Below are 21,877 nucleotides of genomic sequence, written 5' to 3'. Positions count from 1 at the left end.
GCAAATGACTATACATCAAATTTAGAGAACTTCACTTCTGTTAAAACAGAAAACAGATTTTTGCATGTATGTGGAAGTGGAGGATACTTGAAATATCATATAACTCCCAGGTTGATTAAGAATGCTAAAGAAAAAAAAGGAAGAAAAGAAGAAGGATGGATTCTTTGTAGTTTAAAGCGACAGTATTGCTGAATGTTTGTCTCCCCCTTCTGGCAGTGAGAGTAATTACAGAAGTGTTACTGATGCAGGTCTTCTGATTTAATCTCATTTGAATTGGGCCATGAATTACACATATGATGTAGGTCAGTTTAAATAATAATAATAATAAAAAAGATTTAGCAAGTCAAGAAAAACACAAGAAGAAATGGTTAAAGAGAACGCAGGACACACAAAAGTCTCTTGACACCATCATGACTTCCTCTCTCCACTGGGCACAAAGTTCAAATGAAAAGTTATAACTTATCGACACATTCAAGATGTCTTCTTCTCTATTTCTCAAACACAGGTTGGCTTGTTTCCTCCTATTACCTAGCTTTGTGTTAAAATATCAAATTGTTCCTTTAAAATGCTGCGTAAGACTTTTGATGACTCACTTAAAAAACTCCTCAAAGCAACAGGGGCTGCTGTTACAGCGAGATCCGATGACACTTAACCAACAAAACAGGGGTGATAATCCTGTGCATTTGAATTTGTTTTACTTTAGTCATTTCTCTCTTCTCTTGCCTGAGGCCAGTTTAGTCGGTGTAGTATAACACTGGCAAGGCAGCTGAAGAACAGAAAACATCATTCATGTCTTGCCAAAGTTGATGGTTTGTCTAATTATGTTTGTCAGACTAGTAGCAAACTCTTTATGGAAACTCCTCTTTAATCATATCAGCTCCTGCACAAACTGATGAGTCAGTGTTTCCACACGTTACAATAGTTGTGCACCTGGAGTGGACCCTGCAGCCTGCAGGTGGTGTACTGGGTCAGGAATCAACACCTGCTGTGTTGACAATGTCCCTAAAACCCATCGTTGCTGGACCTAAAACTAATCTAAAGTCGGAGAGTAGGGTGTGATTTCAAAAATGCAACTCCACTTGATTTAAGCAGACAGCGACAAGTGCAGTTTAACCAGTGGTCTTCTTCCACCTCGTGTGAATGCTCATCAGACTGCAGGTGAAGTACCTCTCTGGTTTCAGATGCGTGAGAGCCCCGTGTGAGCTCTGCTCTCACTCCTGCATGTCAGCGAGTCAGTGCAGCAGCATGGGGAGAGCAGCGCTGCGTTCATGAACCCACACCGCCGCTGTCGAGGAACTTTACTTTCTTCTTTTCTTTCCCCGCTGCCACCAAAGCGCGTCGGTCTGACCTCCTCCAGGAGTCCGATCAGAAGTCATGGAAGTCGCTGCTACATTTGTGCTCCTGCTGTGCGGTCTGCACAGTGTTTCTCTGGCGGCTGACTGGGAGGCTGCGGACAGCACTTTTTCTTCTTACCTCGAGGATGTAATCGACTACAAGGATCCCTGTAAAGCTGGTACTGTGCATTTGAATTTGTTTTAATTCAGTGATTTGTTTTGTCTTCTCTTTAGGCCAGTGTTAAAGTCCTGTATTTACTGCTCACGTTGAGTTAAATAAATAAACATGAACATACCTAAAATACCAGATTATATATGAGCACTCTCCAATCCAAGCAGTTGAGTCTTAACTTTCTTACATCCTCATACAACCTTGTGGTTAATGCATGAATTAAAGATATAACTATGTGTACTGTTGAATAAAAAGGACAATGTTGGCTCAAAAATGTAGAGGAGCAAGTGTCAAAGCACTCCAAAGAACAAAAGAGAAGAAACAGGAACAGCACCGATCTGAAGGCAGTGATAGGTGAGACTGATGCAGAACAGATCCAAGTTTTAATGGACCAATGACATGAAGTGGACATCCTGTACTGCAAGGAGCGCCTGAAAGATACCAGTGAAAAATCAGTCACGAATGCTTTCAGCGCCAAAATGTGGTCTTTTTCTCCTGAAGTGCTTTTGAAGGATATATTTAAAGTAAAACAAGTGCAGGGTGGCCTTGAATTGTCTTTATTCGACAGTTCTCACTAAAGATAATAGAAAACAAACTTCCTTACAAGTGATGGTGCTGCAGTAAAGCAGACGTACAAAAGTATTTAAAAAGATTTACGAATAGTGAGTGACTCTTTTGCATAGTTACTTGGATGTCTTTAGGAATAAGTCACTGTTTGATACAGTGACAGCAGTACATGAATTTGTTATATGAGTTTTATATGTATTTTATTCATCTTTAAACTAGGAACTATAATTATTTTTGACAAATGTAGTAGGAGTAAAACATACATATTAACATACTGAAATGTGCTCAAACATGTATAGGGTAATTGATGTATTCAAGTAAAATGTCTAAAAATTGCTCATGAGTACATGAGTTTAATGATTTTCCCACGTGTGTTTGAGTTAGCGTTTAAGTTGTTCAGCATGAGGAGGAAAATCATCTGCTTTAAAGCAAACACTGAGTAAATCCTGCCACGCTGATAAGACTGTGAGGATTGAATGATATGTAAATGGTGCGTTACGAATCAGAAGTCACATCTAAAAGTAGGATAGCTATGTAACAAGCTTTCACGAGCGCTAAAGGAAATACTCCTTCTTCTTCTTTCCGTCACCTGACACGACGAGCAGTGCACTTTGGCAAGGGGGCCTCCAGCAGGTTGGGGTCCCGTTTCCACTCGGGACTCCTGAGGCTCTCAGAGCACTTCCACTCCGAGGCAGTTGCCTGGAGACTAGAGGTCATCGAGGCCGTGCCAGCACAGTCCTCGGCTGGACGGCGGTGAAATCCCTCAGGCTTCGGGGCATAGGGTGCACGCCACGGGGGTGACAGTCATTTACAGTCACCCTTTGCATGAGTGCATTTACTTCAAAGGCCCGACACAGGGCCCGCTACCTCCTTTCATTTGTACTCTCAACGGTCATTACATCACATGGCTAAATGAGGTATTTAAAGAGAATAACATGTACGATATGATAGAGTGAGGACAAAATTGTCACCACTTAGCAGAGGAGAAACATTAAACACTTCATTTAATAACGTAATGTTATACAGAAGTTTTTCCTCTCACTCCAACTGCAAACAAACTTTAGCCCAGTTTTCTGTCACAGACTTTCATCCCTGCCTTTGACATGTGAGGACGTCATTAACTTTTCTGCACGACTGATGCTGCAAGAAATCATGTGGAAACAGCAAATCAGTCGTTATTAATAATGACATAAAAATCCACCCCTGGGACGGTCACGTCTTATGTGAAAGGTGTTCAAGCTATTCTCGTGTCAAAGGGCGAAATCCGCCGCTCCATGTGTGGAAATAAACATGTGTCTTGTAGAAAAGGAACAGTAAAACCCACTCATTACTTATCGCATTTGCCAAATATGAACAACATTGGATCTTGTGCAAGTGATAAAAACACTGTTTGGTTAACGTCACGCTGCTGGGCACACGCAAAACAAACAGGATATTCCAGGAGTGCACTGATAATAATCTGGTTGTCCGCAGATGAGTTTTAGAGCACCATGAATTTCTTCTTATTTAATCCTGTTTGCTTTGTCCACACTGCGCAGTTAAGCTGTGAAATCACGTATCGCTTCACCCCAACTGGTAAAAATCTTTGCGCCTGTGTGCACGATTTTGTTGCTGAACATCCAGTTTGCTGCAGGAATTAATGCCAAAAAAAAAAAGCAAATACAATACAGAACAGGTCAACATTTTACCCTAGAATGTAATTAATAAATAATCCTTTAACATGACTCAACAGTTCTCCTGTTAGTGTGCTACCGTGCAGACTGTAAGGTGTGTTTGCTCACCAAACAGACGCATGTTCAGGTCTCTTTTCGGGACAGAGATACGCACAGAGTGAAGCCTGCTATGTACTTTGTATATCATGTTTATTTATCTGTCATTGCAATGAAAAGCAGTTGATTACCTATTTATATACGGTATAAGACAACCGGGAATCATTCTATATATTTAGATTCAGATTCAGAAAACTTTATTTGTCCCTGGGAGGCAATTTAAGGCACAAGGGGATTTTAGTGCGTGAATGTCTAGGGTCTACTCAAGGTTTAGCCACTTAGCATGTGAGCTAAAATGTGTTATTTGTGTTCTATGTGCAATTTGTATATAGTGTTTTAATACCTGTTCCTATACACTCAAAACTCTACCTAAGCCACAGCCACCCCTAAGTTGAAACTTTTACTTCCTCCCAATTGAGTTTTTTAACTGTAAAGGGAAACTACTGTTTTTTACAACCTGGACCTTATTTCTGGCATAAAATACGATCGTTTACTCACCCATATAACTTTTGTGTAATTCGTATTCCTTCGGGAGATAATTAGATCGCGTATATCCATGTAGTGGGAGTGGCTGGGGCACCGAAACGCAGCCTCTAAATAACGCATTATTTAGAGGCCACGAAAGTGTATCGTACACTATTGCTATTCCCCGTTGAGTCCAGAGTTACCTGTTATCATCATACGGGGTCTGTAGATTGACCTTCTAACCTCTACTAGTTTCGCGGCAGATAATGCGTTATTAAGAGGCTGCGTTTCGGTGCCCCAGTCACTCCCACTATATGGATATACGCAGATCTAAATATCTCCCGAAGGAATACGAATTACACAAAAGTTATATGGGTGAGTAAACGACCGTATTTTATGTCAGAAATAAGGTCCAGGTTGTAAAAAACAGTAGCTCCCCTTTCAGCTCACTGTCCTATAGGTACAAATGCATACATGTCTACTAAACAGCTGCATACGCTGTGTGTTTAACTGTCTCTGCAGCTGCCTTTTTGGGAGATATTGCACTGGATGAAGACGACCTCCGCATGTTCAAAGAGGCCCGCAGCCGTGATGATGTTAGGGACACTGTCAAAACCAACAGCACAAACTCAGGTGTGGAAGCAAGAAAGAAGAACAAACATCTACTATTCTATGAATAAGAGAGAGCAAACATATACAGTAAAGGGATGATAATCATTTCTACCCTTTACAGCGAACAGTTCCACTTCCAGTGAAAGTGTCAGGAGTAAGAGAGCTGCAGACAGACTCCACCGCCGTAGGAGAGCGGCCACCTCCAGATCTGAACAAGTGTGGCCAGAAGGCATCATCCCTTACGTGATTAATGGGAATTTCAGTGGTGAGTTCTGAAGAAGAAGAAGAAGAAAAAAAATAAATAAATGCCAAGTGGGGGAGTTTTCTAGCCGTGCTCTTTGCCTTGAGGAGCTTGGAACTGTCAACCTCTAATTCAGAGTTTCCTTTCAGGCAGTCAGCGAGCAATTTTCCGTCAGGCAATGCGTCACTGGGAGAAACACACTTGCGTAGCGTTCACTGAGAGGACGACTGAAGAGAGCTACATTGTTTTCACCTACAGACCTTGTGGGTGAGTGAGGAGCGGCGTTTTTAAAGCAGAAGAGCGCCATGTTTGTTCTTATTGTCTTCAGTCTAAATTAAAATGAAGGGACGGTATAATTTCTTTTATGAGGGGGATGTTTTAACAGGTTACAGAAATTTCAATTCATTATTGACTCTGCGGCTCACCTGAGCTCTACAAAGCATTTTATCATCTTTCAGCTCATTTGTTTTGTTTTTTCATACCACAGTGTGGCTCACTGATGCAATCACTGCTCTCACCAGCCACAAATACATCCACAGCAGGCCTCACCTGCACATTCAACAAATGCTAGACAAACACAGTGCTGCATTTAGTTTGTAAAGAGTCAAATATTTCCTTCAAGGGGGGGAATTTAGAAACCACAACACTAAGTTTACGCTAATGTTCACCAGTTGCTAACAAGCTAAGAAACTGAACTAAAAGAGAAACACATCCACAGATGTAAAACCTGCGTTCAACCCTGCGTAAAACCTCCACCGTATGTCTTGCAGATGCTGCTCATATGTGGGGAGGAGAGGCGGCGGCCCTCAGGCCATCTCCATAGGAAAGAACTGCGACAAGTTCGGCATCGTGGTTCACGAACTCGGCCACGTGATTGGCTTCTGGCACGAACACACCCGTCCGGACCGTGACGAGCACGTAAGCATCGTCAGGGACAACATCCAACCAGGTACTGTTACTGCGTGCGAGCACGGGGGGGCCTGCAAATTTAGCATCAGTGCATGAATGTGTGCGCTTGTGTTTCTCCTTGCACTGAATCCACCGGATGTCTCTTAAGGACAGGAGTATAACTTCTTGAAGATGGAGCCGGACGAGGTTGACTCACTGGGAGAGGCGTACGACTTTGGCAGCATCATGCATTATGCGAGGAACACATTTTCCAGGTCGGCATGAGAAGTTTTTTTTATTTATTCCTCACCTTTTTGTTTCCTAAAGTTAGTATTGTGTTAACTGGACTGCTAAGAGTTTTTTCCCTCTGTCCAGCTGTGGTTTTGCTGAGCCTGCACCCTGTTAACATTAACAGGCAGTAAAAGTGTCCCACTGGGTCAGTTATTTGGTTAAAATGGTGTTGCACTTTTGTCTAGCCCGTTTGTATATTTGATCTGGCAAAATGTAAACCCGCCTCCCTCACCGTGTCACTAACTCCACCGCCTCAAATCTGTCCTCCTTACCATCATTAAACTCTTTTACACTCCTGAAATTAAGAGTTTGAAATGTTGGATTAGTAAAATCGTATTTGATGTGAGGTAAATACAGAGTTTAGTCACACCTGTCAGAATAACGTTCTAGCTGAGTTACTACACTGACCTTGTGTTTGCCCATGTATTCATAGAAGACCTCCTGGGATTTGACCCTTTATTGTCACAGAAATGACTTCACGCTAGTCCCCTTTTTATTTCTGCCTCGTGCATGTTGTTGTTGCCCTCATTGCTTTTCTCTGTGCTTTGGTTTTTTGTTGTTTTTTTTTTTTGTTTTTATACCTCCGTAACTGCTTTGCAAGTCTGGGTCATGGAAGCGTGCCAAGCTAAATAAAGGCCTGGCAGTTCGGGCTTTGTTAAACAATTTGGGCTGGAGTGGCCTTTTTCTCTGGCATTCAGGAGCGGGCTCCACTGAGCCGGCTGGCTCCGGCGAAAGCCTCCATTCAGGGCGCTCTGTTTGCACATGCCTGTCATTCATGGGTGCATCACCATGGGAACTGTGCGAGAGAGGGAGCTCCAAACGCAGCGAGAGATTATCAGAATCAATAAAGTATCAAGGTGTTGAACGGGAGGCGGATCAGTAAAGCACTATAATCTGTCTCTCTGTCTGAACTATTACAAATCTAATTTTCCTGAACATCAGTAAGAAGTTAGAAGACTTTTATTCTCATCTGGCTGTTTGTGCTGTAACTACATGTTGAATTACTGGATTATTTTATATTCTCTGGAGATTGATTTGTCACATTTTTATGATTTGTCTGAAATAGAGGCATCTTCCTAGACACCATCTTACCCCATTATGACGTCAACGGAGTTAGACCATCTATTGGACAGAGGACTAAACTCAGCAAAGGGGACATTGCACAAGCCCGCAAACTCTACAAATGTGCAAGTAAGGTGTATTTGATGATATAGTTACCTAGTGAACCGCATATTAAAATCATTCCTTCTGTCATATTCAAAGAGGAAATAAAAACTAATACTGCTTTTAACTGTCTTGGTACACGCTGTACCTGTTGATGTTGTGTTGTGTGATTGTGACAGAGTGTGGGGACAGCCTGCAGGACAGCGCAGGAAACCTGTCTTCCCCCGGCTTCCCTAACGGGTACTCGGCGTACGCTCACTGTGTCTGGAGGATTTCTGTCACTCCTGGAGAAAAGGTGACACGTGTTGCACTTAAGAAAATCACTATCTATTTACTGTTTGTCAGTTCTCAGTAAAGAGACTGCAAGAAACTCCCCCAAATCATTAATCGTACCATGAATTAGCTATGAATAATTTAGTTTTTCTTCCTAACATGTATGCCATCAGTCTTATAGCTCATTCATGTAAACTGTATCATCAAAGGGCATGCTTAGTTAATTAAAAATAAAGTTCAAATAAAGGATAAATGCTTTGAAAACAGGTATGACTACAACAATATCCAGTATTTTCAGTGCTTGAGAATTTTTTTTCAGTCTGTCTAGATGTTTTTATCACAAACAAATTAACATAACTGCCTGCCCTCCGTCTGTCTCTTCTTAGATCGTTCTGAATTTTACTTCCATGGACCTCTTCAGAAGTCGCTTGTGCTGGTACGACCACGTGGAGGTCCGAGACGGCTTCTGGAGAAAAGCTCCTCTGAAAGGTCTGTTTTAAAAACTTGGGTTACTTACTCCAAACACTCTGAAGTACTCGCTGACGGGCGATGTTGTTATTTTCTGTCGCGCTCTGGCAGGCCGTTTTTGTGGAGACACGCTCCCAGATCCAATTATCTCGACCGACAGCCAACTGTGGATCGAGTTCAGGAGCAGCAGCAGCTGGGTGGGCAAGGGCTTTTCGGCTGTCTACGAAGGTACAGCGCTGACGTCCTCGCTCGGTCCTCTTCTTTATACGCGTGTGACGTAAAATGCAGAAAGTGAAGGCAGCGAATGAAATAAACTGCCATTAGTCTCACTTCTCACCCTCCTGTGCAGCCATCTGTGGGGGAGAAGTGAAGCGGGACAGCGGCCAGATCCAGTCCCCCAATTATCCCGATGACTACCTTTCCAACAAAGAGTGTGTGTGGAAAATAACAGTAGAGGAGGGTTTCACGGTCGGCCTCCACTTTCAGTCGTTTGAGGTGAGGTCACCTGTTGTGTTGCTTGTCGTGTGACACTCAGTGCCACATTTGACTGGTAAATTGTTCTTTTTCATATTTATGTTTACATATTTATTAGTTTTCTCTTTCTGGTCAGTGTTTTTGGCTCATAATAGGCAGTGCAATCATTTATTCAGGCTGAAGCTCGGGTGATTAAATGTCCTAAATAATTATCCACTGTAGCCGTGTCAAAGCAAATACGGCGCTAAGGAGTAAAACACTGTGGCCATTTAAAAGGTAGTGTCGAAGAAGGTGAAGCTGTTAAAACATCACAGTCATAACGTCTGTGATCAAACATCACGGTCCATGTTGTGATTGCAGATTGAGAAACACGACAGCTGCGCCTACGACTACGTGGAAGTCAGGGACGGCATTTCAGAGAGCAGCCCGCTGCTCGGCCTTTTCTGCGGCCACGACAAACCGAGCAACGTCAACAGCACCTCCAACCAGCTCTGGCTCAAGTTTGCATCTGACGGATCGGTCAACAAAGCCGGGTTTGCAGCCAGCTTTTTCAAAGGTCAGAAAGTCAATGCTGTGACAGGATTTATTTTGTATTTATTTGTTCGGGCACCTAAACCAAGTAATTTAGATTTCAATTTTGTCAGAGATGGACGAGTGCTCCCTACCGGACAACGGTAACTGTGAGCAGCGCTGTCTGAACACGCTGGGCAGCTACAGGTGTGCCTGCGACCCTGGGTACGAGCTGGCGGCTGACAAACGCAGCTGTGAGAGTGAGTATAGAGAGTTTAATATGTTTACTGAAGGGTTACATTAAATACAGTGAGTAAAGGCATTACATGACTCAGATAGCATTAAATTAAAACGCATATCCTCCTTTTGGTTCCTAGCAAAATAAATCGGATTGCGTATTTATGTTATGCAATGCATTATAATTCAATACATTTAAGTTACATTCTACTTAAAAGATATTGGTTCTTGTTCTTTTGTTTTTGATTGTGCACCGATCAGGCATAACATTATGACTTATATTGTGTAGGTCTCTCTTTGTGTTGTGACCCATCAGAGTCCTATGGTGTCTGGCAACAGGATGTTGTTAGTGGCAGTCTTTGGGTCCTATGGGCTGAGGGGAGGTGCCTCTGTAGATCATCCCACAGATACTTGATCAGTTTGGGATCTAGTGAATTTGGAGGCCAGGTCAACACCTTGTGCTGTTCTTCATGTTTTTTTTTTTTGAGTTGTTCCTAAACTGTTTTTGTGTGTGTGCCTGTGTCAGGCTGCATCCTGCTGGGGATGGCTGCTATATAGGTGAATACTGAAAGTTAATCCAGAGTTTGTAGGGCCACACGGGTGTCATGAGATGATCACTTTGGTCCTGAAACTTTCCAGTAATCAAGACCTGATTACTGGAAAGTTTTCTTGTTTCGCCACAAGATGGCGGTGTTCCCTGGCTGAGCTGTGAGCAAAGAGACACAAACTTCATTCATCCAACAGCGTGCATGGGATTTAATGTGTCTCTAGTAAAACTGTATGTATTGTCCAGTCTTAAAGACACAATTATCAGTTTAATACTGTCTGTACTGTGTAATTGCAGTATCACAGTTTATTATCACATCAAGAATTCTTGGTTATCACTTTGTTTCTGATTTCTTCTTCATGGAAAAGGTAAACATTTAAATATGAGGTTATTATTCTCCCTAAAGTGGAGAAGGGCGCGCTTTAACAAGAGCTTCGTACCCTCCGCTATTATGGCACTTAATAATCTGCCCCATTAAACCTTGTGCAGACCTAGCCCTCCTGAATGTGATGATATCATGTACTGTTGTTCAATGTATGGTTGTGTTCGCTCATAGTGCGTTTGTTATGGTCTTTTTGTTTGTATGTATATGTTGCTCATGTCTGCATTACATGCACTGTTTTGTGTTTTTCTGTGACAGACTGTGGAAACAAATGTCCTTATGGGACAATAAAGGCTATCTATCTATCTATCTATCTATTTGGGGATCACAGATTCACATTCATGCTGTGCAGGTGTCTATTTTATAATTTTTACGAATCAGACCTTTTGTATGTCTCCCACCAGCAGCTGCCTGCGGGGGATTCATCACCAAGCTGAATGGCTCCCTCACCACCCCCGGGTGGCCCAAAGAATACCCACCAAACAAGAACTGTGTGTGGCAGCTAGTGGCGCCAGCTCAGTATCGCATCACCCTCGTGTTTGATGTTTTCGAAACCGAAGGCAATGACGTAGGTTTTCACTCAAGTCATGGTATCCCCTTGCAGAGGCTCAGATTATTTGCTGAATTTCAAAAACTAAAATCCCCCTTATTAGTGTGCTGGTATTTGGCCATGTTTCCCACCAGGTGTGTAAATACGATTATGTGGAGGTGCGCAGTGGGCTGAGCTCAGACTCAAAGCTTCACGGGAAGTTCTGCGGAGCGGAGAAACCCGAGGTCATCACCTCCGAACAGAACAACATGAGGATTGAGTTCAAGTCAGACAACACCGTCTCCAAGAGGGGATTCAAGGCTCACTTCTTCTCTGGTGAGCGGTTGATGTATTGCTATATTATTTGTATTTAGGATATACTGATGAAGGAACCATCACAATGAGGCAGATCTCCTCGCACAGTGAGAAAGAGAAAGTATCAAACCATAAAAATGCAAGCAGATGTTTTCAGTTAACTCTGCAGGAATGAGGCCAGTGGACAACATTTGATTTGCAACTCATTTTCTGTTTAAAGGGGAATTACCGTTTACAATCTGGACCTTATTTCTGGCAAAAAAATGCGATCGTTTACTCACCCATATAATTTTGTGTCATTTGGAGTCGTTCAGACGATATTTAGATCAGCGTATATCCATATAGTGAGAGTGACTGGGGCACCGAAACGCAGCCTCTAAATAACGAATTATCTGCCGCGAAACTTGTTCATTTCACCAATACTTTGTTATTGTATGCTAGTGCTATTCCCTGTTGAGTCCGGAGTTACCTGTTATCGCAGATAATGGGTTATTTAGAAGCTGCGTTTCGGTGCCCCAGTCACTCCCACTAACTTTTCCTCTAATTCTTTTTTGTTTAATTAGTCACATTCAGTCTAGGATTTATTATTCTTTATCTTCAGTTAGTATTTGTATATTTTTTTTACTAACTTAAATATGTGCTCTGCCTGTAATTAGCTGATAAGACTGTATTTGTAAGCCAGTGAAATTCCACTAGGTTTGCTTTATCTGTGCCATTACACTGCACACAGTCAATGAGAGAAAACCTTAAACCGCCATACTGAACCAGATCTTCTAAACACTAAAAAGCTTAATACATATTCAATTGTGATTTCCTCAAACAGCCTTCTTGCTACCCAGACCCTTTCTTTTTTAAAGAATACGGCGGAGAATACGACACATATCTGGGCATAAAAATGCGAATAACTTGAACTAAAACTGTTGAAACATTTCACCAGATATAGACGAGTGCTCCAAAGGCAACGGAGGCTGCCAGCATGAATGTGTGAACACCTTCGGAAGCTACAGCTGCCAGTGCCGCAGCGGCTTCATGCTGCACGATAACAAGCATGACTGCAAGGAAGGTACGGTATGTCCACTGGTGTCCACTCATCGGTGGGTCAGCTCACAAGTCATCCATTGGAATTATTTACTTTTTAAAGAAGAATTATTTCCTGCATTATTTTGAGTGAATGCACAGATTGAATTGTAAGATAGACTGGTCTAACCGGGTTATGAAGTTTTCACACCTTGTGGTGTAATCGATAACATTGCACATATTAAGAGTGTTCGTTGTGAAGCCGAACAGCAGCAGGAAGGATAGACTTTCTGTATCTTTCCTTCACACATCGAGGATGAAGCAGTCTGTCACTGAAGCTGCTCCTCAGTGCTGTCAGGTCACCGTGCAGGGGGTGGGACTTATTGTCCAGCATGGATGACATTTTAGCCAAGACTCTCCTGTCGCCCACCTCCCTCACTGAGTCCAAAGAGCAACCCAGGACAGAGCTAGACTTCCTGTTGATCTTATCCAGCTTCCTCCTCTCCCTCCATTTTTAGAAATTGCTGTATATTATATTACTATTACCCATATTACCTCATGTCTTTGCGTGTGGAGAGATTTAGTTTTGCTTTCGCTTTTCTTGGCTTTACGGATGACGGTTCCAAGAAACCTACGCCATTGACACTATACTGGAAGAGAGGAAATTATGTATGTATTGTTTTCTCCGGATATGTTCTTATCCTTTTCCACAGCGGGCTGTGACCATGTTGTAAACAGCGTGTCCGGCACAATCAGCAGCCCTAACTGGCCTGACAAGTATCCCAGCAAGAAGGCCTGCACCTGGTCTCTGTCCACCACTCCTGGACATCGAATCAAACTCGTACGCCATGTGCCAAATATGTATATATATATATAAAAAAAAAGCAGTTGAGTTTCTTTGCAGCGTTGCCACCTCTTTTAAATTTCACTCTGAATGACTTGCAGGTTTTTAATGAGGTCGACATGGAGGCTCATCTGGAGTGTGCTTACGACCATCTGGAGATCTATGACGGCAGAGACGTCCGCGCCCCGAGTCTGGGGCGCTTTTGTGGCGTCAAGAAGCCCTCTCCGGTCGTCTCCAGTGGCGACAAAATGTTCCTGCGTTTTTTCTCAGACAACTCGGTGCAAAAGAGAGGGTTTGAGGTTTCATATGGGGCAGGTGAGTAAATTGACATTGATAAAATGTGCACCGTCAGGACAGTTAAACCAAGCAGCTGTTTGGGACCTTGTACAAAAAAACAATGATGACAAGGGGCCCCGCATGACATCAGCAAGCCCCCTTAAACCTATTAAGGCCCTACAGTGCATCAGTAATACTCTACTCTATTAGGGGCCCCTTCTATCTAGCCTCTAGCACGTGTACTGCCTGGTGTCCCCCAGAATGTGCGACTGCCACTCGACATTTCCTCAACGAGTTTGTTTTCTGTTGTCCTTTTTAAGCTGCATTCTTTCCTCACTTTTACGAGTTTCTCCTTTCGACCCTCCAATTTTGCGGTTGCGGATTCCCAGAATGTGGAGGGAGCCTTACAGCGGAGGTCAAGACAAAAGATCTGTACTCTCATGCGCAGTTCGGAGATAACAACTACCCCGGAGGCTCCGACTGTCTGTGGGTGGTCACTGCTGAGAAGGGCTACGGAGTGGAGATCATCTTTCAAGTGTTCGAGATCGAGGAGGAGGCGGACTGCGGGTACGATTACGTGGAGCTGTACGACGGCGCTGACACCAAGTCTCCGAGGCTGGGGCGATACTGCGGCTCAGGGGTAGGGCAGATAATGTCGGTGTCGTGCAGTAAACACAACCTAAACAAAATGAGTCTTCTGAAGCCTTTTTGCCTGTTCCTCAGGCCCCGGAGGAGGCCTACTCAGCTGGAGACTCCGTCCTTTTGAAGTTCCACTCGGATGACAGCATCAATAAAAAGGGCTTTCATGTGCGCTACACGAGCACCAAGTTCCAGGACACGTTACACGCAAGCAAGTGACTCTCCAAACCTTCCCCAGACCGAGATGGAGGCTTCACCCCTAGAATTTGGTCGGTCACACCCATTTCCAGGCGAGGACTGAATGCATGGGTTCATACCACAAAACACCAACCCACATACCATTCAGAGAAACTACCATTCCTCATTATATAGCTGTGTAGGATGAAAGGACTAGTTTGAAATATTTTTAAGTTAATTCAGTCTCGCTGCCTGTAATGAGCTGATTACTTTATAGCACTGTGGTAAGATATAAAATGTACATATTGTGATATAGCTTACCATTTTTTTTTAAATCATAAGATCCAGTGTCACACCTTACTGCCTAGCGCTGAAAGGTCGATCGGTTTTAATGAAGGTGATGCAGTTGTGTGTGTTATATCATCATGAACAACAGCAAAACATGTTCAAAGTTCCTGAAATCACACCTTGTCTGATTTTATTTGGATCTGGCTTCAGTTTCATAGGGCGTCAACCTCCTGTCGACGCAGTTCCTACATTAGTGAACCCTGATAATGATAATGACGTCGAGCTCGTTCACGAAGTCGGTATTTTCCCCTCTATCTCAGACTACATCCTAATTAGTAAACTCGAACTTTGAAGTACTTGAGGAGTAACTTCATAGCAGTTAAAGGTAATGGTGTGGTCTTAGGTGCATGTTTCCCATTAGTGATGCTGAGTCAGAGGAGGAACATGGAGCAAGAAATTCTCTTTTTTCAGCAAGGTGTTAGAGGTGCATTGCAGACTTTTGTTGTGTCACACTTACAGTAGGAGTTGGTGGAACAACTAATTAGCTCGCTTGACATGCTCTTGAAATTTGGTTTCAGTTTACTTTATGGTTAATTTAACTGGTCGTTGTGTGGTTCTCCCTATTTGGTTGTGCTTTTGAACAAGTTGGGCATAAAACTAGTCTCCATAAGCTGCAGCTACTACCTTCTCTGCAGGCTTTCAAAAAGGCCTTGGCTCGCATCTCTGCCATCACTGATTCCCTGATGTCAGCATTGTGAGTGTTCTCCCACTTGTGCATGATACAAACTAATCAGGAACTTACTTCTATCAACAGCTTACTCACACTGAGAAGGATAATGGAACCTAAAGACGGAGATTTATAGTCATGTTAGAAGAGAACATTTATGAAAATTATGTTCAAGAAATGTGTATTTCATGTTCAGTGATGCGACAGAGGGATAAGAGAGGAACTCAGGGAGTGAGGCTCAGGGTGGGGGCACATCTCAGGAAGCTTTTGGCTCCTTGTCCCCCTGATTCCTGTAATGACAAATGGAAGTTGAAGAAAAGGAAAGAGAGGGATGGGGAGGATGGGGATTGAGAACTGAGACAGAGAGGGAGAGGATTAAGATGCACCTTTATAGTCTTGCTCATGATGTTCTGTGTGATTCTTATTGTTACCCTCAATTCCTGCATCCTTTTAAAGTTTGAAAATCTAAGTTATTTGTATGTATAAAAAAAAGACTATCAAACCAGAGTTCATTTTATTATTTTTTTTATACGTTTCTGCAACTGGAAATAATATAAAAACACGTTTCTTCATGGTCCCTGAATGCACCACGTCATTAGAATGATACAACACAAAACATAATGTTTTCAATGCTATGTAGAAAAAGAGTAAAAAACGATGTTTAACTGAATCATTTGGTGAATCATGCACAAGGAAGATTATTGAACTGTAAAAAATGACAACTTTAATCTGACTGCAGTCAGTTTCACATTCTTCACTGAAGCACAGCTTCTCTGAAATGAAATTTGTGGCAGTAGATCCAGTCTACAAACTCAGGAAAAAAAAACAAAAAACATAAATGTTGCTTAAGCGTTTCTATTGGATATGTGAACGTACTATTCAGTGTGCATCACACAATTACAGATGCACTGTTGCATCTAATTCTGTACAAAAAGAAAATTCACTGTATGCTCTTCTAGTTACTTTGTGGTAACATTTAAACTCCTTATTCACTTTTTTTTCCCAGGTGTTAAATCTTTGGTAAGAAAACTTTGAGAGGCTCATTTTCATGCACTTTATCCAGGAAGCCCAGGTTGAAGTAAGGGTACAGTGTCTCGGTGAAGGTCTCCCTAAAGGTGTAGAGGTGTGTCATGCTCTCTGCATTGTAAAAGGACACCAGGCCCCTCTTGTAGTCCAGGTACACACCAATCCTGGCTAGCGGCTCTTCCAGGGACAGGACGGTAGGAGGGGAAGTACCTGCCATGTACTGAATCCCATAAGAGAGGGAGAGAGTCCAGAAGCCGTTAGCTGGTAGGGCTTTGATGACTCCCTTTCTGGGCACCGACTCCCGCGCCACCCCGACAGTCCAGACCGTGCTGCTGTAGACTTCAATCTCCCAGTAGTGGCGTCCGTGGGTGAAGCCCTGGCTTCCGAGCAGCGACAGGGCAGCGTTGAACCTGTAGGGGTTGTCCTGCACGGTGTGATTAAAGGTCTGGTAGCGGACACAGGTGAGGGAGGAGGTCAGGCTGAGCCAAGGGTTGGCCGTGCTGGAGTTAAATGTAATGGCTGCTGGAGCTAAAAACAGAAAATGTTCAAAGTAATGTTTCATAAGATTCTTTAATACATGTTTGGAGTTGTTGGTTTTTGTGAATTTCAGTAAATTAGTATTAAGTACCTGGATAAATGCTTCCTTTCATGGATTTCCACACTCTGTACTGCAGGGGTCCTGCAAACCGACCCTCACACAGACTGGGCGGTGTAAACGCGGGTTTCTCAAACTTCAGCGAAGGCCTGCCAACAACAGCAAAGTCAAACAGTGTAGAGAGAGAGAGCAGAACTCTTCAGCGATCAAACGCTCAGACTTTTCCCACACTCACCTCTGCAGAAGTGCTTTGATGCTCTGAAATGAGACACAGAAGTAAACACAGGAAACGGAGACACACAGAAGGGTAATTAGTTTTGTTGCATCCGAAAGAAGAGAAAGCTTTTTCCACATTACATCAATGTCTGAGCTCACGCTATCCCACCCTGTGGGATCTCCCTGTGGCCCGGGGAAAGTCCCGCAGCCGTGGCCAGAGTGTGGCCTCGTGCCTGAATTAAAGTCCTTATACTCCAGATCAACGAGGGAGATCAGTGACCTACATCCTGTCTGAGCTCACTGAGAGGAAGAGTCTTTTGTTTGAGGAAAGCGATCACCAGTGCGGACTTTTCTGGCAGCGTGTCAATCATTGCTCTTGAAATCTGTGCATACTGACATGATCAGCATGTTTATGGCCTCTAAAAATGTTGACGGGAAAGCCAGAATGGTCACACCCTGCTCAGCTAAGTCTTGAATGTTGATGTTGGAGCCGGTTAAATACGTTGGCAGAAAAACATCTGATTGAGTGAAAAACATCATTTTCACCTTAATGTACTTCTTCTGGTGTCAAGGTGATGAAAACTGTTTTGGAAACAAAGGGGTTTAAAAATCAAGAGCTCAGCATTTCTCGCCTTCATCATCCCCCGGAGCTGATTCATCGTGTTGTTAATAACCTCCAGATGTATTGAGTCGTGTGCTTCGTATGCGAGCTTACCCGGAGCAGAGTGAACGAGTCCTGCTCCTTCAGTTTGTCCTCGATCTCGTGGACGGCCCTCTGCAGACGGGAGATCTCCACACAGAGCAGGGCCTTGTGCTCGTCCAGGCGGATCAGCTCTCGCCTCTCCTCCGTCTTCAGCTTCACCTGCAGCAGCTTCTCCTCCTGGTACAGGAACTGGTGCAGGTCGCTGAACTGGGCCTCGATGCGCTGCTTCAGATCAGCGGTGTGATCCTGAGCGGGAGACGAAGGACATTGTCCATGGGAGCGACCGTCTTTTTCAGTTAACAAGCATAAAAGTGCATGCACAGGTAGATAATGTAGGTCGCTCGTTCGGTCTTTGCCAGTAAATGGGTCATAAATGGTGGCGGCTCTCACCTTGAGCTTTTTGACCTCGTCTTCAGCTTCCCTGTCGTACTGTAGGGCTGTGTTGAGCTCAGCTTTTAAGGAATCCATTGAGCTGTTTAGAGATGCCTGTCAGGACAGAGACACAACATCACAGCCTACACTTCAAATGCCATGTCACTTCTACTCTTTTTTGTGGAGCAAAAACAACACAAGTTTCAATCCTATTCATGAAACACAGCCCCCTTTAAGACACCTGTTGATATACAGGAGACAAACAAAACAAAGCAGTAATTAACATGATTAATTAACAGCATTAAATGGCACATTTCTATGAGCAAGTGCATCCTCTAAAAAGGCCATTAAGTGAAACTTAGTCAGTGTTTTAGATAAAAACTATAAATTGCGATCTTACCATCCTATCGAGCATGTTATTGTTGCAAGACATTTAACAAGCGCTTACCCTGTACTTCTGTTCAGCCTCCTGCACACACACCATGGTATGATTCCTGTGCTCCTGGGAGAGGCCACACACCAAACACACCAGCTCCTGGTCCTCCTCACAGTACATCTTCAGCTCCTCCCGGTGTCTGCTGCAGCGTGGAATCGGAGCAGGAGCCCTCTCCGTCGGCCCAACATCTGGCAGGCAGGCTCCGGTCCCGCTCTCCTCCAGACCCTGACAGTAACTCTCCACAATGTTGGCGACAATGCGGTTGGGCCTGTAGCTCTGTCCGGGGTACACCTTCCTGCACTGAGGGCAGGAGCCGGTGCCTCCTTGCACGGGGCCCCTGGGCCCTGTCCAGTAACCCTCGATGCAGCCTTGGCAAAAGGTGTGATCGCAGGGCAGGGACACCGGCTGCTTGAAGAGATCCAAGCAGATGGAGCAGGTCAGATCTCTGCTGATTCTGTGAGCCGAGCTTTTGGCCACTTGTCCGGTTAAGGGAGGCTGCCGCAACTTGTCCATTGCTGTTTGCACAGCAAAGTCTGCTTCTTTAGGCTTCCAACTCTTTTTGTCTGGCTTTAAACCCTGGTTTAGCTTTTCCAAATTCTGCAGATAAACCGACTGGATTTTCTTCACGTCTTTCTGATTCTTGCTCATTCCTTTGGCTGTATTGTTCCCCCCTGCTCTTACTGTGAAGCCGGACTTCTGAGCCCTTCCTCTCCTGCAGAGTGTTCCTGCTCTCTCTGGCCTCCACTCTTCCTGTTGACTGTAGGGAAATGGAGGGGGTGGTGCAGAAGCAGCCTCTGCCTCTCACCCACATCAGATAGTGCGGGGATCTCAGTGCCCCCTCTTTTCCCTTCAGCCTGACGTCACATAGTCAGGAAACCGAGGCAGACTGTGGATATTCTTTTCTTGGCGTGTTTGTTTTGTGAAGTCCTGCCTCACTAAACTCCTAATCTGCTGTAGAGTAACTACAGAAAAAAGTAAATCCACTTTATGTGACTGCACGAGTGTGTCTCCTTGCATTTGTGCGTTTGAGACAGAAAACAGAAGAAAGTAAAGGAAACTAGCTTTCCTGCTTCTTCATATAGCCCTGCTCCCTGCCCTGTAAGTAATCACAATCGCTCAAGGCTAAACAAAACCATCAAGAGATTTACACAAACAAAGATGACGTACTGCAGAAAGAGGAAAGCTCCGGCATGGACAAATACAAATACAGGCAATTCGGTAATTTCCCTTTTCCCTGTGCACTCATCATAACAGATACAGTTTTCTCCCTCAGGGCCTAAAAAACATCTGTCCAGATGAGCTTATTTAAACATGCAAGCTGAGTATTGATGTTGCTCTGACTCTGCTCTGTGTTTCGCAACAAGCTATACAAAGAGATTAGCCCTATCTACAGACTGGATATTACAGGATGTTGCATCAGGCTAATCTCACATTAAACTAAACACAGACACTCAGTGATTGTGTGCCGGAGCGTGATCACTGGTCGGGGGAGTAAAACCACCAGATGGACCTCAATAATATTAAAAACAAACGAGAGAGGGCTTTTATCCCACAAGAGTTATTATGGTTTGACTTTTTGATCAACAGGAAAAAGGGGAATCCTTGAAAACATTCCTGAGCAGGCCAGCCGCTTGGCCTTTCCGTCTTTAAAAACAGCAACTGTCTGATGGGCTGAGTGGAAATAATGTGTGTTTGGTACACAGAGTGGAGTCACGACTGTCTGTTTGCATGATGTGCTGAATCACTGTCACAGAGACGTGTCTGATTGTTTGATTTATTTCAGAGTTGCTTCTTTTAGTCTTGTGCTACATACTGTACATAGAGGCCAAGCATCGACTCCCCCTTTAATTTGTATGTTATGAGCAATACTGACACCTGGTGGTCAGACGGGAAAGTACAACTGTCTGAGACACCGCTTCAAAAGGTACAAATGCAACTAATATCTAACCAGAATATCAAAAATATATTCAGATATAATAATGGTGACATTAAATCTCCCTCCATATGCGTTTGCTGTTGCAGATTAGAGTTTTAAAAATGTCATTTTACTGTATTATTTCATATTTTAATTATGATCATTCAAGTCTTTCTCCTCCCATAGCAGAACTTTTTTAAGCAGCACTGAAACTTCTGTTCATAATCGTTCTTTCTGTGAAACGATTTTGTGTTAATCTTGTGCTATATATACAACAAAAGCCCTGTTACTATGTTCATTTTCAAAATGTAATGGATCAAAAAAGTAATACATACTGTACATACTGTATACAAGGTACAAATTCCTGAAAGATGCTGTCACAGTTTGGTTTCATGCCAGGGTTTGTCTTTTCCTGGTTTATTCTGTTGCCTCAAAGTGTTTTAATCGGTTTTACTTCCTGTGTTTGTTCTCCTCCTCCATTACTGTTTCCTTTAGTGTTGGAACCCTGGTGGTTCCTGTTTTCATCTGTTTATCTTGGATTTATCCCACTTTGTTCACTCATCCTTGACCCCTTAGCCGGCGTGTCCACGTGGCTCTTCTTTCAAAGTGCAATCTTTACGGGTGCGTGGTAGAAGACAGAGGACCAAAATAATGCAGCTTAACAACAAAAGCATGGAGCTCATAACGCTTGAGGGCCACTCTCTCGAAGAGGTCAACAATTTAACCCACCCGGGAAGTGTGATAGCTGTGGGCGGAGGGCCAGAGGAAGACTAAAGGCAAGAATTGGAAAAGCTAGAGCAGCGTTCAACATCCCAACCAAGAACTGGAAAACAAAAAAACGACTCTCTCAAGACCAAGCTCATAATCTTCAACTCCAACATCAAAGCCGTACTGTTGTACGGATCCGAAACATGGAAGAACACCACTACCCTCATAAGCAAGCTGCAGACATTCATGAACCACTGCCTGAGACGCATCCTTGGGATCTTCTGGCCAAACACAATCAACAACATCACTCTGTGGGAAAACACACACCAAGAACCAACAGAAGTACAGATGGAGAAGAAGGAGAAAGTGGATCTACACACTGAGGAGAAGCAACACAGCAATAACCAAACAGGCACTGACATGGAGCCCACGGGGCAAATGGGGGAGAGGTCGTCCCAAGAACACCTGGAAAAGAGGCACAGAGCAAGAGTTTAAGAAGGAGGGGCTGACGTGGCAACAGCTGGAGAAGGTGGCCCAAGACAGACTTGGGTGGAGGCAATTCATCAATGACCTATGTTCCAAAAGGAATTCAAAGGCCTAAGAAGAAGAAGAAAAAGATAGAAGACATGTACAACAGGTACCACCAAGATACACAAATCATGCATCAAGGCACACAGGTTCAGAAAGCAAGGAGAAAACA

At 43.7% G+C, this 21,877-nt stretch overlaps 2 protein-coding genes across 2 annotated transcripts; one reads left to right on the top strand and one right to left on the bottom strand.

The window, feature by feature from the left end:
- Positions 1–435: 435 nt before the first annotated feature.
- On the top strand, positions 436–15,656 carry LOC311507948 (bone morphogenetic protein 1-like). The gene is made up of 20 exons (XM_084572497.1): positions 436–1,513; positions 4,830–4,895; positions 5,041–5,184; positions 5,310–5,427; positions 5,931–6,109; positions 6,218–6,323; positions 7,406–7,530; positions 7,683–7,798; positions 8,163–8,265; positions 8,356–8,472; positions 8,594–8,739; positions 9,079–9,274; positions 9,363–9,488; positions 10,802–10,962; positions 11,079–11,259; positions 12,176–12,301; positions 12,969–13,096; positions 13,201–13,414; positions 13,765–14,015; positions 14,099–15,656. The coding sequence occupies exons 1-20, from the start codon at positions 1,375–1,377 to the stop codon at positions 14,231–14,233; spliced, it is 2,877 nt and encodes a 958-aa protein (XP_084428623.1). The 5' UTR covers positions 436–1,374; the 3' UTR covers positions 14,234–15,656.
- Positions 15,657–15,746: 90 nt separating this feature from the next.
- trim69 (tripartite motif containing 69) lies at positions 15,747–20,069 on the bottom strand. Its single transcript, XM_084572957.1, has 6 exons — positions 18,567–20,069; positions 18,137–18,232; positions 17,759–17,992; positions 17,063–17,085; positions 16,861–16,976; positions 15,747–16,760 (listed from the first exon to the last, which is right to left on the bottom strand). The coding sequence occupies exons 1-6, from the start codon at positions 19,200–19,202 to the stop codon at positions 16,216–16,218; spliced, it is 1,650 nt and encodes a 549-aa protein (XP_084429083.1). The 5' UTR covers positions 19,203–20,069; the 3' UTR covers positions 15,747–16,215.
- Positions 20,070–21,877: the final 1,808 nt, after the last annotated feature.

Source organism: Chelon labrosus, assembly GCF_963514085.1.
Source record: "Chelon labrosus genome assembly, chromosome: 22".
Taxonomy (NCBI): domain Eukaryota; kingdom Metazoa; phylum Chordata; class Actinopteri; order Mugiliformes; family Mugilidae; genus Chelon; species Chelon labrosus.
The sequence above is the reverse complement of the archived record's forward strand: the minus strand, read 5'-3'. Positions and strand labels throughout refer to the sequence as shown.

Coding starts and splice junctions, on each gene's coding strand:
- LOC311507948 (XM_084572497.1), top strand. CDS start 1,375: ATGGAAGTCGCTGCTACATTTGTGCTCCTGCTGTGCGGTCTGCACAGT. Junction 6,110..6,217: donor CAGGGACAACATCCAACCAG/GTACTGTTACTG, acceptor ATGTCTCTTAAG/GACAGGAGTATAACTTCTTG. Junction 8,266..8,355: donor GAGAAAAGCTCCTCTGAAAG/GTCTGTTTTAAA, acceptor GCGCTCTGGCAG/GCCGTTTTTGTGGAGACACG.
- trim69 (XM_084572957.1), bottom strand. CDS start 19,202: ATGAGCAAGAATCAGAAAGACGTGAAGAAAATCCAGTCGGTTTATCTG. Junction 17,993..18,136: donor ACGAGGTCAAAAAGCTCAAG/GTGAGAGCCGCC, acceptor TCTCCCGCTCAG/GATCACACCGCTGATCTGAA. Junction 17,086..17,758: donor ACTCGTTCACTCTGCTCCGG/GTAAGCTCGCAT, acceptor GTCTCATTTCAG/AGCATCAAAGCACTTCTGCA.